The sequence below is a fragment of the Sinohyriopsis cumingii genome, chromosome 1 (assembly GCF_028554795.1).
Source record: "Sinohyriopsis cumingii isolate HCF-2022 chromosome 1, ASM2855479v2, whole genome shotgun sequence".
Classification (NCBI taxonomy): Eukaryota; Metazoa; Mollusca; class Bivalvia; order Unionida; family Unionidae; genus Sinohyriopsis; species Sinohyriopsis cumingii.
In genome coordinates, this window is record NC_142961.1 from 117621187 (window position 1) to 117640284 (window position 19098).

Genomic DNA, 19098 nt, shown 5'->3' on the forward strand with positions numbered 1-19098 from the left:
AAGCAGTTAAATTAAATCAAATATAAATTAAATCAAATATACATAACACTAATAAAAGGTTTTCTCAGGAGGTGGCACAACAAAAACCAGTTTGAAATGGTTGATGTTACTGCAGGTACTGAAACACACTTCCATGTGGAAGGTGCACAGATGTCCATACTTGCTTGTGTGCAAAGTGGATGGAGGTATCCAATAGCACTTCCATGAGAATGCAGTACAATCATGATAATCCAATCTAAACTGGATTTTGTACAATTTAAAATTAAGAAATAACTGAGTCAGAAACTGTTTGAATGGATTGTCTTCAACTTTTCAAACTGAAGTCAAATTATATTAAAAGTTGATTTGTGCGATTTTCATTGTTAATTACATCCAATAGCATATTCTTTGATAATCCCTGCATATAACTGAACTATAGTTAATATCCTATATTACCCACAGGCTGTCTGTAATGGTGCAAAGTTTTTTAGAATAATTTTGCAGTACATTCTGTCATGGACAGCATGCTACGTAACCATTAAGTTTACATATGGATTAGACTTGCTATAAACAGTTGACTGTGAGGGATGGAATCTGCTCTGTTTGGGGCATGAATTGAATTTTAATTAGAGTCTGTTCAATAATGGTCCAACAGATATATCAGTGTAAGGTCATCAAGCAGTAAATGACATAACTAAGATAAACCAGAGAAAAATTTATTAAAACTAGGGCCATTTGAAACAGGTGTCATAAAATGATATTTTCCAGAATGGTTATCAATAAAGGCTATCTTGAGAGGATTATTCTAACTTCGATGGGGGTGTTAAAATTTTTGGTGGTTAAGAAAGTAATTCTGATTTGCTAAGCTAAATGGGTGTGTGTGTTCCCAGACAGAATTCAGGGTTTTAAAGTAATCTCTCTTACCATATTAGTCAAAGTTCTGAGGGAAGCAAAAATTTATCTCTGAGAAAAATTAATAAGTAATTTCTCTCATTAAATAAATTGTCCAAAGGAAAGAGGCATCTGGAACTTTGAGAGACCTGCAGCCACAGGGAATTCTCTGATGATAAGCAAGCAAGGGCTCAGTTCTGTTGAATTACCATAGATGATATCTGACCTAATGAGTGGGAATATTGTTTGATCTGAGGAGAAGGACAAAATTTTATGTATTTAGGTTGGTTATTATATTTTTTTGTGAAGAAAACAAAAATAGCTCCATACCATTCTGCAACCCAGAGGTTGACAACCCAAAGAGGCTAGAGGAGAGAGAAATAAAAGGACAAGAAACTTAGAAACACCAACCAAACACCAACAGTAATTTGAAAAAAAAACTGAAGCACCTGGTGATACTGACATGTCAGCAATTTGAGTTCGATCAGTCACTCCATTATATGGTGACATTTGTTCAATCAGAATAACAGAATGGCTAACTGAATTTCACATCAATTTTGTAACTATTTCTAAGAAATTGAACCATTCCAATGTCATGTTCAATTTCATTTTGTTTATGTAAATGATTAAACTGTTATATTATACATACCAGGGCTCATGTTGTTGCATTCTGCATCTCTGCTCAGGTCTCTGTTATTCCATCCATTAATTTAATATTTAGTTTTATTTAATTTCATATTTTATTTTATTAATTACTCGATCGGGGCAATAAAACCATGTTTGACCATCTCCTAGCTAACGATAACTAAAACCATGAGAAGTGGGAGATCTCATCCATCATCCCACCTTGTGACACTGACTTTAGCACAAAAACATTTTGGTCATACTGAGATTAAAGATGAAGAGAAAAAAACAGCACCTACATTTTCTTTACATTTGTTTGATTACTGTTCTGAATAAAATAAAATGTTACCCAAGACCCCTAAAAATTCATATTAGATTTATATTACTATGTTTAAAGTGTTTCAGTGCAGTGCAGTGGTAGCAAGTTGTCAATACCAAGACAGACCAAAAAAATATAAAAGAAAAATGGAGAATTTTAGAATTTTATGAACACTCATGAACATTGAAATTATATCTGAATACATACCATGAATATTTTAACAGAAAAATTTATTTTGTATTTATTTCACTGTGATTTTGAGTAATAACAGCAATATGCATGTCAGATCACCATCTGCTGAATAAATCTGAAAGAACTTTATGCCAGATTACTTCCCCTGAAATGATGTACAAAGAAGAAGCTGTAAATAGCAACTGTGAACAGATGAAGCACATGAAAACTTACTCTGGATGAAGGACCATACAACAACCTTGCTTGGCCTTACAATCCAATGACCTAAACATTTATTGAATGATTTTACTTTCAGTACTAGTGTAATTTAGTATAGCAGATAGCAAACATTAAAATATTTGAAAACAGAAATACGGTTAAATACTCTTTAAGTAGTAAGATCATACCGTTGCATTTTCAAAGAGTCCTGTTGCCATGACAATGCAATGGACACCTTCTTGCCAAACCATGTGCCAAAACAGTGCCACATTTCTTCCCTTTGGTCCTGAGAGAAAACAATAACAAAAGATATTGTGTGATTTTCATTTAATAACAAATTACAAACATAAATGGGAAAAGTCATTAAATTATCCAAAACCATGCTTGGAAGACTAAATGAAAAAAGATCATAGGAAAAATGCCAGAGATATTCATGATCCTTTCTACTGCTGTAAACAGACTGGTCTAAAAAAAAAATATTATTCAAAATTTTCTTTTATTTACAAGAGAATTTATATTAGAATTTATATTAACATTAGCAGCATTATCTAAGGATAGTGATATCCTTGTAAAAGCCCTTTCTATTATTGTTTAGAGTATTAGCTTCCTTGGAACTATACTTTTTTACTAATTATAGTAACATTATACAGTTTGTTACTATTATTAGTAATGCCAACTATATTTAGTAAAAGAGAATGGTTATGTGCCATAGACATGGACACCAAGCAAAACACCGAAAGTTACGTGCAACTTTTTTTCACTTAATAATGATGCCATAGACTTTATAATGACTTCCTGTGAAATCACTGTCTGCCTTCCTATCAATGCAGTATTGTACTCCTTGCTGTGTTGTCCAACCATAGCAAAAGCATGACTGCCCAATGTTGTATTATGATACTTCATACATATAAAGCATGACTGCCCAATGTTGTATTATGATACTTCATACATATAAAACTGTTTACACAGGTTGAGATAAAACCCTAGTGAAAATGTAACTAAAATTTCAGTGAAATTCATGTCCATTTTTCAGTGACAATTTGGGCATTTCACCAAATTTCAATGAAATTTTAGAGATTTTGCCAACATTTCAGAAAATATCAGTGACATTTTGTGTTTGAAATTTCACTGAAATTTCATTGGCAAAATATTAATAAATTTTTTTTTTGTTTCTTGTACATTCCGAATGATATTCAAGAAAACTTATATTTCTTATTTCTGATAGTTCTAATTTTATTGTTCATTTTAGGAACAATAACATTTTCCATATCTTTCCTTTTTGTTTAACTTGAATCGGATTGAACTGACCCCAGACAACAAGCTTTTTAAAGCATACCTCTTCCCTCCTGACCTGGATCCAATTTTCATAAATATGGACTTTTTTTTAATTGTCTCAGGTCAAGCAATTTTAAAAAAATGGTCTGTTGGGTCCCATTTCACAATGATTGTTATAATAGTATTTGTTCCTGATATTATTTAGCCGATGATCACTTTAAAACACCTTCTGATTGATCAAAAGCTTGTACTTGCCCAATGAATCTTCTCATAACAGAAACTGATGGGAAAATGCATGCTTGCCCAAATATGGCATTTCAAATTTTCAAGCAGGACTTGAGGACAAAAGGTTTGATTAATGGTTTGAAAAATGTACATAAATGAGAATGGTCTGAACATAAAGTAAATTGGAACATAAATTGTCAATCTGTAAGGAATTGAATGCTGGGACAAGCTTTTTGTGATTTTTTTGCCATAGAGCTTTGAACTACTTTACCAATTCTTCATTAGCAGCTAACGTATTAAATAAGACTGAATTGGACCAGGATGATTTCAAAGTTATAAGTTATAAGTGTGTGGGGGGGAACATGTAGATCACTGGTGGAAAGTGATGACATTGTTGCCTGACATCCATGTCTGTCAAAGATGGTCATATCTTTGCAACGTTGTTTTCATGTCTCACAACGTTGGGAGTGATATTATTGCTCATATTAGCAAATTGTTCTAGTCATTTTAGAATTCTGAGTAAAATCAGTGTAAAAATATCGTGATAAATTTTCATCACGGCTGCTTATGGACTGAGGGCTCTTTCAAGTAATCACAATGGCATCCTAGTTTTTACATTCAAAAGTCAAGTCTGCAGTACAACTCCCATATCTCATGGGCATCATAATTATAATGGTTGTATAATTTGGTTTCATTTATATTTAAGTCTTACAGAGGTCAATAAAGTGCTGTGTAATTTGTATCCATTATTTCCTTTGATACCTTTGGAAATGTCAGTGAAAAATTACTGAAATGTCAATAAAATGCTCAGTGGTATTGAGTGAAAGTTTTAGTCAATAGTTTTATGAAATTACACCAACATTTCATTGAAAGTTTTTGTATAAATTTTAGTGAAATCTTGCAAAAATTTCAGTGATGTTTTTATGAGATCTCACCAAAATTTGAGTGAAACTCACTAATAATTTGACCAAAATTTTCAGTGAAATTTCACTGAGATACCAGTGAAAACTTTATCCCATTTTCGCTAGGGTAATATTATGTGATTAAATTATTATTCCAGTTAGTAATAATGCTAAGAAAAGATCACCAAGATGGCAGACACCTTTTCCAAAAGGACTTAAATCTGACTGGTACAAAAACATATATATTGTCTCATTGATCAAATTGTATTATTATGTGGTTAATAATTCAATAGGATCAAATTAAATGAACCGTTAAATGCAATCAGTTACTCTTGTAATTAAATCAGCTGATTTGTTTGATAAATTAAACAAAGTAACCAACTAAGTAAAAAATCTGTACTTTATTCCGTGGATGTATGTCATGCGTTTAACTACTACTACAAATAACATCATAAATCACTTCAAAATAACAGTATCTAACCTTGCGTAGCGATGTATTCCTTGTATCCATAGTAACCCTGAAACAAAAGAAAATATTTTCATAAACAAGAAGATCATGGCCTGCGACTCTTCGAGTTAAATGATTCTGTAGACTGTACATTAACTTGGTACCACATATTCCTAAAAAGCAGCATCTGCACCATGGCTTGGCTCTATACAATTACTGATACACACCTGTTCCCTTATATAAACTCTTTAATAACAAAAATAGCATTAAAAAGGTTCTATCAATGAAAATCCACATAAAGCCCACATTAAAAATTCCCAACAGCTATATTTTCTGTGTCTTTGCATGGTTACAGACATCAAATTTTTCTGCAAAAACAATATTGAATTGCTTGTAATATTTAGACCTAGCTATGAAATTTCATGTAATTTTATTTATGAACCAATTTTTTGGTGACATGATTGTTGTTCTATAATGATAAGATAAGAGGGACAGGCTGATATCATCATATTGGACACAATTGTACTTCTACAATGGTAAGATAATATAAACAAGTAAACGCCATTCTTTGGATATAAATATAGTTCTACAATGGTAAGATAATATAAACAAGTAAACACCATTCTTTGGATATAAATATAGTTCTACAATGGTAAGATAATACAAAGAAACAAATCCTGTTCTTTAGACACAACTATAGTTTACAATGATAATATAATTCAGAATGACTAATGCCACTCTTAGAACATAAATGTAGTTCTTTATTTATAAGATAACAGAGACAGACTAATGCTACCATAGTTTACAATGATAAAATAATAAAAACAGACTAATGCCACTCTTTGGACACAAATATCACTCAACAATGGTGAAAACAGACAGGCTAATGCCACTTTTTGGACACAAATATAGTTCTACAATAAGATGACAGAGACAGGCTAATGCCACTCTTTGGACACAACTATACTTCTACAGTGACAAGATAATACAAATGTCGTTCTTTGGACACAATTGTAGTTCTAGAAAATGACAAAATATTAAAGAGACAGGATAATAACACAGGTGGAAATATGGTTTGTCTATCATTGACAATACTCAAAACAATTTACAAGATTTAGGCTGTTGAAACGGGGAGAATCATGTTTCACCATTTGTTAGATCGCCAACAATGATCTAATGAACAATGTTTGTTTAAAACCTTATTGCTCACCAGTAAAGAAAAACTACCGTATATTGATTCGTAGAGAAAAACTATATTGATTCACCTGTAGAGAACAATTAATTTACTCACCTGCAGAGAAAAGAAAATTACAATTGCAAAAATATTAGAAGATGCTGGTTGAAATAAACCTTCCTCTCAAAATGTTGTTTACCATTTCTATTGCTGATAATTGTAAGACCTACACTTGTAAATCAATTAGCTTCAGTGGCTAATAATGTATTTTACAAGAAACAAGAGGCTGATGTGCTAATATTCAAAAAGAAGTTCCAGGAATTCAAGATAAAACCATTTTTTTAAAACTGCTCTATGCTGAAAACATGTCTGATATTTTTTAGCAATAAATTTTAAAATTAGACTATCATGGCCATAATGGATGTAAGATTGGTACTATTTTCAGTCAGGACAAACTGGATATCATTTGAAAATTCAAGGCCAATATATGTAGAACATCCATTCATGTAGCAGTAACAAGATTTTCAAAATGGTCATCATGGCAGCCATATTTGATACAACATTGGCGCAAAATGCAATAAAGGGCAAACATTATGTTCAACAAAAAAGTTTGTAAAGTACACTTAGACCTTAATTACTGCCAATATAGTTCCAGAAACTGGAGAGGTTTCTTGTTAGATCTATTAACTTTATGCATTTGTTTTCTTCACATAGCAGTGGCTAGAATCTCACCAGCCATGACACATATTCAAATCAACATGACATCCAGTAAATTTAATTGCTGCTTTTTCTGAATCCCCCCCACCAACAACATGAATCTTCCTTTTTAAACTTATGTCCTGATTGTTTAAACTTTTAAGATGCTAATTTTTAGTGTGTTTTCTTTGTTGGATGTCATTTCTGGAATATGCCATATAGGTGACTGCCTAATGATTTGCATGAGGAATAATGGCTGTTTAAAGCTTTCGTGTGAAGTTAGACAAGTTCCCTAATGAGTCTGTGTAACATGTGGGCAATTAGAATTTTTAACATAGCTTTTAATAATAATAATAATAATGAGGACTAGTGCCTAATCTTTAGAAGCTCTAAGCACTTTACAACATTAGACAACACCTATAAGATCAAAAAGCATATATAATGATATGATTGCAAACACAAACACCATGAAATTAGAAAACATAGAAAAAACATGCTGAGAATATTTAAGGTAGGAAACAGTATTAGGTCTTTAAGTTTGTTCTTGCAGTCAAAATAAGTGAGTTTTGAGAGCACTCTTGAATGGAATCTCTGTATCTTTGTGTCTATAAAGTTCAGTGGGCAATTCATTCCATGTTGCTGGGCCCTGGTATGCAAAAGAAAGCTACCCATATGTCTTTGTTTTCTTAGTGGGAATAATGAGTATATGATTGTCAGAAGAGGAGCATAAGTATCTTGCTGGTGTGTACACATTTGTAATGTCGGATAGGTATGTTGGACTAGAGTCTGACAGTGAAACATAGCACAGAGAACAAATTTTGTGTTTGATTCTGGATTGAATGGATAGCCAGTCTAGGGTACAGAGCAGCGGGGAGGTGTGCTGTGATCGTGGTACTCTAAGTATGATCCAAGCAGCTGTGTTTTGAAGTTTTTGAAGTTTTTGGAGTAGATATTGAGATGAACCAGACAGAATTGAGTTACAATAGTCCAGTCTTGAAAGTACTAATGAACACACAAGTGTTTTAGTGGCATCAACTGAAAGATATTTGCGAACTGAGCTGATGCATCTCAGCTCAAGATATGCAGCCTTGCATATGTTCATGACATGTTGGTGCAATGCGAGAGTACTGTCCAATGTAACGCCTAGGTTTCATACTGATTGTCTGAATTTAATGCTGGCATTGCTGATATTTATTGTTTGAGTTAAAGGATGTGAATGAGAAAGTCTTTGCGTTGTGGTCAGAATGGCCTCAGTTTTGTCATCATTCATCTGCAGCTTGGTACATGTCATCCATGATTTCACATCAGAAATGCACTTCTCTACACCTTGGGTGGTAGCATCAACTTCAGTTGGGTGGCTAGATTTGTATATTTGGGTGTCATCAGCATACAATTGGTGAGATACTGGATGATGATGTATGACACTTGAGAGCGGCTGAGTGTGTAGAATGAAGAGAACAGGTCCAAGAACAGACCCCTGTGGAGCACCACAATATAGATCAACAGGGCTGGAGTGTATTCTGTTTGCATACACAATTTGTGTCCTGTTGACCAAGTAGGACTTGAACCACAGTAAGGCTGTATCATGAATGCCAAATACATGCTGGAGACAGTGAAGTAATATATCGTGGTCTATTGTGTCAAATGCTGCAGAAAAATCAAGAAGGGTGAGGACTGTAATCATTCTGCTATCCAAAGCAGAGAAAATGTCATTAACTACTTTTAGAAGAGTAGTTTTAGTACCGTGGCAAGGGCAATATGCAGATTTTAACAATTTTGCAGTCATATCATTATGATGTGGCAGTTTATAATGACATCTAGCACTCAGGCATCATGCCACAGACATGTAGCTACATGTTCCACCCAGTTACATTATCCTGACACAAGGCCGACCAATCCTAAAACTTACTTCTTAATGTTGAGCGCCTAGCAAGGCAGCTGCAAGTACCATTTTTATAAGTCTCTGGTATGACTCAGCTGGGGTTCAATCCCATGACCTTCCACATCTGAGGTGGATGCTCAAACCACTTTGGCCACTGGAAGGATCAGTTCCCTAATGAACTCCACTGAATCTGACAACTGGATCCAAATCAAACATGGATGAGACAGTACATGGACTAAAATGATAATATTTTTGTAATTATTTCTATTATTCTTTAAATCCATAATATTTCAGGAAAATGCCATCTTGATATGACTTTCTATTTAGGAGGAGTAGCAATAACAAGATTTTCAAGATGGCTGCCATGGCAGTCACATTTGAGGTAAAACTGGCACAATTTTCATTCATGACCAGCTAGATATCATAATTATTCTTCCACGGAAAACCCCAGCAATAACAACATTTTCCAGATGGCTGCCATGGTGGCCATATTGGATTTCAGATTGGCACCATTTTCTTTTAGGAGCAACTTGACATTATTAAAAGTCTTCTGTTGAAAAGCCCATGTGTTATGTGTATCTATAATTTTGTAACTCCTGGTAAATGTCTTTACCTGATTTTGCAATTTTTTCATGGCTGTAAATTGTACAGATTATTTTTAGTTCAATTTTGCCCACATGACTAGGGTCTATTTTAGAAACATTAAGAGCATAAATTACATAGGATCTATGAAAAGATGCTAAGTATTATGTGTGTTTACAATTTCTAATAATAATCTTAATAATAAAACTTGATGTTAACTTTGGGTTAATTTCTAATTGGATGATGAGGTTTTGGAAGGTTCTAGAAGAATTCAGTAACTTCAGATTGGTTGGGCTAGGTCACATGACTAGGTAATTTCAAGATAAATTGAGTAGTAAGATCTGTCTTGTGTGGCATGTTCTGAAATATAGACATAATAGGTGTATACAAGGAGAGAACTGAGACTCAGATTCAGTCCTTCTTTGGATTTATTCTCATTAATCATGTGTTCCTGTCTGCCAACCTTAATCATGCTTTACTTGGATATTTTTTTAAAGGAAAACATTTGTGTTGAGTTTTCAGTGAAAATAGAAAGTGCTGCTTATTTGGACTATAATATTTTTCTGAAACTATTGTGAATTATTCAAAGGAGCTCAGGACCTGTGCCATCTTGACATCATGATTCTTGGCAGAACAGAACATTTCCGTGGAAATTTATATGGAACTTCTCATTCTTTTAGACTTTCATAGAACTTTGTCAGGATTATTTTGGATTCACTTCATAATACTTTAAGTTCCTCTCACATTTTCATATATAACTGTGATAATTATTTATTTTTTAAGTTTTACAAAACTTGCTGGTTTTGCTTCATTCTGTTACTAAGTTTATATGACTTTCTATTCAGGTGAAGTAGCAATATCAAGATTTCGACATGGTTGTGATGGTGGCCATATTGCCCATCAGATCAGCACCATTGTCATTTATGACCATTGTCACTTAGGAACCACTAGACACTGTAAGAAATCCATTTAGCGAAAACTCTATGTTGATATAATCATCTATTGAGAAGAATTAGTGATAACAAGATTTTCAAGATGGCCATTGTGGTGGCTATATTAAATGTCACAACAATTACCTCTTTCATTTAGGACCAATCACAATTACCTCTTTCATTTAGGACCAATAAACAATTACCTCTTTCATTTATGACCAATCAGACCATTGGATGAATGTGCTAGGTCACATGGCAACTCTCCAGTTTAGAAGCACTGGTGATAACAAACTTGTATTAATGAACAGACAACAGATGACGAATGGAAGATGGACAATGACCATCACATCAGTTTTGCTGGTTTGTGACCAATAAAACTAATATCCTAGCATAAAACCAATGCTCTTTTCATGGGTTTTATATATTCCTATTATTTTAGAAGTATTGGAATGTAATTCAGTTTGCTATTTGTCTTGTACATGCTTTGGTACTTACACAAACTCATATATTTTCCTTAGAGGGCCTCAAGGGAGAATAGTCCTTGACTAATGAGTCACCCTTTATAAATAAATCATTATTATTATTATTATTATTATTATTATTATTATTATTATTATTATTATTATATATTTGGGACTGGCCTACCATAATTAATGTACTGTTTGTATGAAAGGGATGTGTGTGCTTGTGTGAAAGAGAGATATGTTTGTGTGAAAGAGATATATGGTGTTTGTGTGAAACAGAGATCTGTGTGTTTATGTGAAAGATGTGCATTTGTGTAAAAGAGAGATGTGAGGGTGTTTGTGTGAAAAAGAGACTGTTGTGAAGGTTTGTAAGATCAAATGTATTCAGAGCAGTATCTTTTTGTAATTGTTGGATAGCGAAAGGTTACATACAAATTATAAATATCATCAAAATCTAAACAACTGAAATATTACATGAAAATCAGTAATTGATGGAAACAAGGATTTCAGTGATTGGAATAATATTCAATGGAACATAAATATGCATTATGCCATTCCTGTAAAGTTGATTTTAAAAAGCACTTGCCAATTTTGACCCAGACAGCATCAATCTTGAAAAGTTCTGGCAGACAATCATCAACTTTAATCTGCCCAATGGCTGGAGACAATTTAAACTTCTAGGTGGACTCAGTGGAGTTGAACTTAACAAGGCATACTTAACACTGCCACTTTCCAATACAGACACTAAAATTATATTTTCCATTCTGAGAAAAAATTCAGGCAGACTCTGGAGGAAACTGGGATGTACTTAACGCTACCACATTCCAATCCAGACACTAAAATGACATTTTACATTCTGAGGAAAAATTCAGGCAGACTCTAGAGGAAACTGGGATGTACTTAACAGTGCCACATTCCAATCCAGACACTAAAATGACATTTTACATTCTAAGGAAAATTCAGACTGACTCTAGAGGAAACCTGGATTATTTATACACAATAAAAGTCCATCATTTCCTAAGTGTTAATATCAACAATGATGCGGACTTCCATCAGTACAATCCAGACAATGGTCTCCTAAGAAATGCTAAAAGTGCTTGTTTTGCATATAAGAAGAGTATGAATGGCAAACAATGTTTCTGTGAAAATGATCAGGTGATGAGATAATGTACATATTTTGATATTTAAAAGAAGGAAATTTGTTCAATAGTTCTCATTTTATTTCCATTTGCAAGCTGGAGATATGGTTAATGAAAAGTCAGAAAAGCATCGTCTCATTTCTGCACAGTGTTCAAAAACTGTGATTTGTGATGAGATGTGATTTTGAAACTTGACAATCAGACATTTTCTCTCATACGGAGCTTTGCTCTCGAATCAATCCCACCAAGGCAGAGAAGCTGATAAATTGTGCCTTCAAAAACACCTGTGATAACCTCCCTCATAATTCGATAATGAACATAGATGTATGGCCAAGGACTATGTTGGTTTGTGTTGGAATTAAATTCTAATGTTTCCAAATATTATTTTATTGGACTCAAATATACATAAAGGCTTACATATAAGCATCATTCTATAGAAATATCCAAAATGTAAGAACTTTATGCAATATATCTGACATTTGTCTTCAACAAGAACTATGGCCATTCGACAGTGAATTAGACTGTCTCTCATCAGTGCATGAGGATTTTTGCAGATCAGGAGCATCACTGATTCAATCTTCTAAAAACATTCACATAAGCCTTACAGGCATGTTAGTGTATTAAATTGTAGATCTCTTGCAAGTATTATAAAAGACTTTGATAAGTCCTTCTATCTCAGGTTTAAGGAAATTATTAAGTTATGTTAACAATATGAATTTGAGAATGATATCATATATAATTCACAAAAATTAGTATGCATGGTCTTTCAGTCAACTCTTTTTAAACTGCTATCTCCTTCCCCTGTACATCTTAATGGCCATGCTCTTACAAATGTCAATAGTTACATGCATTTGCATTTTCAAAGAGTCCTGTTGCCGTGACAATGCAATGGACACCTTTTTAAAATCCAATCAGTCAGATGATGAAGATATGATGAGACATTACATATTTTTGTTTACTTAAACAAATAGGCTTTAACATAACACTTGAAATTGTTCTTTGAATATCAAAATTTAGATTATTCAAATCTTATTGCTACAAAATGTACTGCGCTCTTCTGTCGACATACTTTAGTGACTGTATGAAGAGAAAACTAGTTATTCATCATAATAATAATCTTCATTTCTATAAAACCTTATAAGATGGAACAATGAATTTCTCTACCTTGTTTGCAAAATATAATGTATTCAGGTTTGAGGAATTTATTAGAAAGTATCGGTTTTCCATGATGACAAGAATATCTACGGTAGTAGAAAGAATTGTATCTTGAAATATTTGTGGAACTATATCTTCATTTAAATTCTCAGATTATAGATAGATGGAACAGGTTACTCTCTAAATGTCTTTTGTAATTTTATCCTCAAAATTGCTGGACACATTCTATAGTTGTTGATGTGTCTGGATGTTTGTATACATGACATTTATGATTTTTATCTTTAAAATACTTGTCATATTTTATATTTTAATTGAGATGTATGGACTTTGCTGTCTGAAATAAAGAATAATTACCTAATCAAGAGTTACTGGCCAGAAACAAAGCTGAAAGGCAAAGTTCTAAGCCAAACTGAGACGATAATATCATAACCTTTTTCTGGAAACTGGTGAGAATCAAACTGGATCTAATTCTTCTTCATACCCAATTTAATTTCATTCCACATGTCCTTCGGAAAGTTCAAGTAACTGAGCAAAACTAAGTTCCAGGTCAAACATGTCCACAACTCCATAAACTTCTGTTGGAAAATAAATGAAAAACAAACTGATCTAGTTCTTCTTAATTTGCCTCCTACCCAGTCTAAATTCAGTCCATGAAGTATTCCTTACCCAGTCTAAATTCAATCCATGATGTATTCCTTCAAAAGCTATTCAGCAGAAATGAAATTTTTGATACATGATTGGATAGTTTGAGACAGCAAACATGAGGAACAATTGTTAGGATTTGAATCCACCATTTTGATCACACATGTCAGGCATGCTAGCCAATGAGTAACTGCAGTTCCTGCCCATTAGTGAACAAGCTTTACAAATCTGGAATTGTCTGATTCCAGTTTAAGTTTTTGTGAAATTGAGGCTGAAGATTAATTCTAAATCATGTGGAATATGGCATCTTAAAGATACAGAAACTTGGATAATAAGATAAAAACTGGATTTTAATGGAAGGAAATAATCTTTTGATTGAACATTGAATGAACCATCTTTATTTTCTCTGAAATATAGCTGAAAAATAATCCAAATTTGATAAAATTCTACACATTTTCTTAAGGAATTAACATTATTGGTTTGGAAGAAAAAGAAACAAAAGAATAAACAATGCAAGGAATTTCTCTGAATTTTTTTATACACATTAATATTCTGTGAAAATTATGGAAAAATCATTAAATTTTTGTATGATGATGTCCAGTGAAACTGGGGACTGGTTTTATAATTAGCTGCAAAAGAAAAACCAGCACATACAGAATGAAAAAGTGAAAGTAATTTCAACTCCTCACAATGACCTAAATAATTTAGGTGTTGGCCAACTATTATCACATTCCCTGGAGAGCTTCAAGATACTAACTTGGACTTAATAAAGAAATGACATTGTAACACAATGCTGATGCTGAATTATTACAAAGTGGCCTGCACTTGTGAAAATGGTTGCTATATAACTCACAAACACAGAGAAATTTGCCTTTTCCAAAAGCCCATGGGACCTAAAACTCACCATAGTTCTCTGATGATAAGCCCATGCTTTATGATAATGTAAAGTCTCACTTAGTAAAAATGTGGCCACATTTTTACTAAGAAAGCCTTATCTGATAATAAGCCCCCCCCCCACTTTTCAATATGCATGGTCAACACATTGCATTTATTGTAGAAGAAATTGCATCTTTGAAAAAAAAGTTGTAAATTTTAGTCCCACAAGTCATTTTATTTGTAATTTTATCTTGCAGACAGTGTACGTTTTGATTTTTGAAGAACCTATGGTTCTTATTTGACAGGCATACTGCTAGAAATTGGTTTCTGTTATCAGTCTGTTTTTCATTTCTGAACATTAGATGCAAAGTATTGCTGTTTCTGTATCTGCATGTTTATTTTTTTTTGGGGGGGGCTAATTATCATAAATGTTCATAAGATGCAAAGTATTGTTGTCTTTGTATTTTTCTGGGGTATTTTTTGTTGATTTTTTTTCTGGGGCAGTAGTAGTTACAATTTATGTACATGTATAACTTGCTTCCAAAGAACAGACCTAGATCTGATGCTGTAAAATGCAAAATTCATTCAGATATGGTATATATTCATGTACGTCAGATTCAACTGCAAACATCATAGACCCAGATCAGCCATCACATACTTGCATTATGGCAGACCTGAGTCTATTCATTTTCTTAGGAGTAATCATTATAACAAATGACAGAGAACTGGATATGCTGGCATATTATGCACTGGCAGACCAGGGTCTATATTGTTTGCAGATTGACTGATAAACGATGAGCAAATATACATGGGGGAGGGGCTATTTTGTTTGTTGTACTAATTATTTCAATTAAGCAGCAAACACGTTATGTAATAGAAAAGCAGGCCCCTATTCACAAATCAGTTTGAGCAAGAAGCTTGAAAATTAAACTCAGAAACCACATTTATTAGATAAGATACTTAGGGTGTACCGATGTCATTAAACTTTGGTGGTTTAGCAGAGGGACCCAGTGAAAGAAAAATCTTAAAAGTTCTCTCATTCTAGCTTTATTTTATTTAAAATTATTGACTGATAAAATTATTAACCCATGAGCATGAGGCCCAGTTCTCACTCAAAATGATTTCCGAATACGAGGACCGATTTATGCTGTTTACAACATAGTAAACATTAGGAATGGAAAACTGCAGACATATTTTGAACATTTGTTCTTCATGCCAGTATGATCTGACAGGATTTGTGGAAGACCAATATCACTAACTTCACTCAAAAAATGAACTCAAGCTGTTTTCAAGCTCAACTTTTATCACAGAGCATAATGTAGACCTTAATCTAAAGTGTGGACAGGCATATACATAAACATGGATGTTAAAGTAATTGCTAATTCACTTTTCTGACAAGGCAAGTAAAATAATACAGCTAAAACAAATAATTTTTCCAATTTTGAATGTTTCATGGGGGGGGAAATGAGTTACAAAAAATGAACTGTAACATCTTCAAACTTTACTTCACTAACAATATCAATATATATATAAATAGGTATTGCCCAACAGTCATATGAATGGCCTCCCAGGGGTGCTGCTTTCTCTTTCAGATGTGTCAGTTTTGATCACAGAAAGACCCAGAGTGATGCAAACATGGATTAGTCAATGATCCTGTGAAGTGTTTATTTGAATAGGAACTGCAACTTTCATTACTCAGTGACAGCATTTATTTAATTGATATTTTTAAAATGAAAAGATTGATTATCAAGAAATTTGGCTCTTTGGTAAATACCATTCTATGCAAAAACAAATTTTATACTGGCACATGCATTGGTTATTTGTTTGCTTACTTGCAATTACCACAGTGCCATGTCTGTGTAATTTATTTTCTGTGCTCTAAGTTATATTATACCACATGTGTGCTCACAATCCTGCATGTTATAAGAGGTGAGTACTGGAGGCATGAGCCATGACAGCTCAAGGTTAGCAAGACTGTCTCAAGACCAAAAAGACCATGGTTGGGTACTATGGTGGTATGTGTCCTTAGACAAGGAATTTTATGTAAATTGCCCTGGCACTTAAATAACCTACTTGTGATAGTGTGCCATAAAAAATCAAACCATGATCTAAATTATCTTATTTTCCATAAGAAGTTACAAATAACTGGAATGGGTGTTGGTAACATTAGGAAAATATGCCCCAGCAAACAAGCGCATCCACATTGGTGTGTGTATGTGTGTGTTTTGGATTTTTAATGTAGCTTTAACAATTTTCCAGTCATATCACTATAATATCTGCAGTGTGACAGCTTATAGTGATGCCTAGCTCTAGGGCATCATGCCACAGACATGTAGCATGATGTCCCACCCAGTCACATTATCTTGACACCAGGCTGACCAGTCCTAACATTAACCTCATAATGCTGAGCACCTAGCAAGGCAACTGTTATTACCATTTTTTTAAAGTCTTTGGTATGACTTAGCTGGGGTTTGAACCTGTGACCTCCTGCATCTGAGGCAGATGCTCTAACTGCATCCACACTGGTAAAGACACCAAACACTGTCAGAATAAATGAAAACACACGTTCTGCATAACCCAGTTTCTCACCTGTGTCTATATGCCTGTCAGTACAACCCCTTTTTATAACTTTTAAAAATTTAATACAAAACTTAAACTCTGTGGACCATGATAGAACACGTTTTTTCTGCTTAAACAGAAGTAGAATATATGTGATCTTAAAAACTGGAACATTGTTCACTGATTCAACATGCTTTCAGCTGAAAGAGATGAAAGAGGCAAGATAAGATCTCCTAATGTATCCCAGCATACACTTGATACCTGTAATGATATTATTCCAAATGTCCACTTGAATGCAGCAACTGCTGTAGACGACACAGTAAAAGCTGTCTATAAAGAACACTCAGGAAACAGGCCAAATTTGTCTTTTATAGGCAGATGTCCTTTAAATGGAGGGTCTCTGCTTTGATGCTGCTTTCTGGTTGTTCTCTTACAGGTACTTATTTTCTATACCAATGCATTTGTATGTTCATTTTGTTTGCTGTAGTATTGGGATTGTTATGTATATTTAATTTGCACCGTATTGTGTGATTGACCTGTATCATCGCTGAGAGTAGGCATTTGGGCCTATCTAACTAAGGTTTGTTTTGGTAAACAATCTATTACATAGCTAATTTTTGTCTATGATTGTAGATAAATTTTAAGATTATGATTATAATTTTTAAGTAAACATGTTTTCTTGGATTGAGTTCAGCACATTGGTTTTCGGCTTTGGAATTCCTAGTGTACCTGATTTTTACCATGTTCTTTATTAAAATTTTATCAATAGACCTAATCTTATTATTAACTTGAATGTTCTGGAATGAACTTTTGACTCTCATCCTGGTCCTCTTATACTGTTTAAGGTTTTTATATTAATATTGTTTATATTAGAATGATTCATTCCTATATTAAAACATGACATGGAATTCAGTGTTTTTTATGTGTTCAGTTTTTATTTGAGAGGATTTATTTATTTAAATTATTCATTTGAATAATAATGTGCTCATTGAGCCTTTTCAGACAATACTATTTTGGGATTATTCTAAATTCATTTAGAGACACTTTGAATTATACCATTGTGAAACATAAAGTCTGTTGGCTCATCAACACTTTTCAAGGCTATTGGTACATCAGCACATTAAAATCAGAATTAATTCGAACACCAGTGGATTTCATTCAGAATATTCAATACCTTTTTGGACTTGTGCTAGAACATTTAGGTCTGGATGGATGGATCAACAGACAGACATACAGACAATGAGTTACGTTTCAGTGGAACAAGATGTAAATATACTCAGAATAAATCTCAATATCATGACTGGCTTATTTTTATCATGATTACCATACATAATTAAATCAATCTAGTTAATCAGCTGCATTGTTTTTCAATTATTCCAAACAAGATATGTCAATATATTATGGTTTATATACATGTATCAATATATTATGGTTTACATACATGTATCAATATAGTATGGTTTATATGCATGTATCAATATATTATGGTTTATATACATGTATCAATATATTATGGTTTATATACATGTATCAATATATTATGGTTTATATACATGTATCAATATATTATGGTTTATATACATGTATCAATATATTATGGTTTATATACATGTGTCAATATATTATGGTTTATATACATGTGTCAATATATTATGGTTTATATACATGTATCAATATATTATGGTTTATATACATGTATCAATATATTATGGTTTATATACATGTATCAATATATTACGGTTTATATACATGTATCAATATATTATGGTTTACACATACTTAGCATCTTAAAATAGTGGTTTTAAAATAAAAAATTTATGATATAAACCTACCCAATTATTTAACTCACTTCTCATGGGTATCACTTTCCTTTGCTAATTTGTTTCCATTTCTCCTGTTTCATCTAGGTATTTACAGAGCAGACACAGACAGAAGATCTAGGTC

At 33.0% G+C, this 19098-nt stretch overlaps 1 protein-coding gene across 4 annotated transcripts in view; it reads right to left on the minus strand.

Annotated features, from left to right (window-relative positions):
* The window catches only part of LOC149807722 (receptor-type tyrosine-protein phosphatase epsilon-like), a 294518-nt gene that overhangs the window by 112788 nt on the left and 162632 nt on the right, over positions 1-19098 (minus strand). For all 4 annotated transcript variants that reach the window (XM_089969775.1, XM_089969783.1, XM_089969765.1 and 1 more), the window contains 2 exons: positions 5087-5123; positions 2392-2489 (listed from right to left, as the gene is read on the minus strand). In XM_089969775.1, the coding sequence (XP_089825901.1) occupies positions 2392-2489; positions 5087-5123 (135 nt within the window). The remainder of the gene's footprint in view (positions 1-2391; positions 2490-5086; positions 5124-19098) is intronic.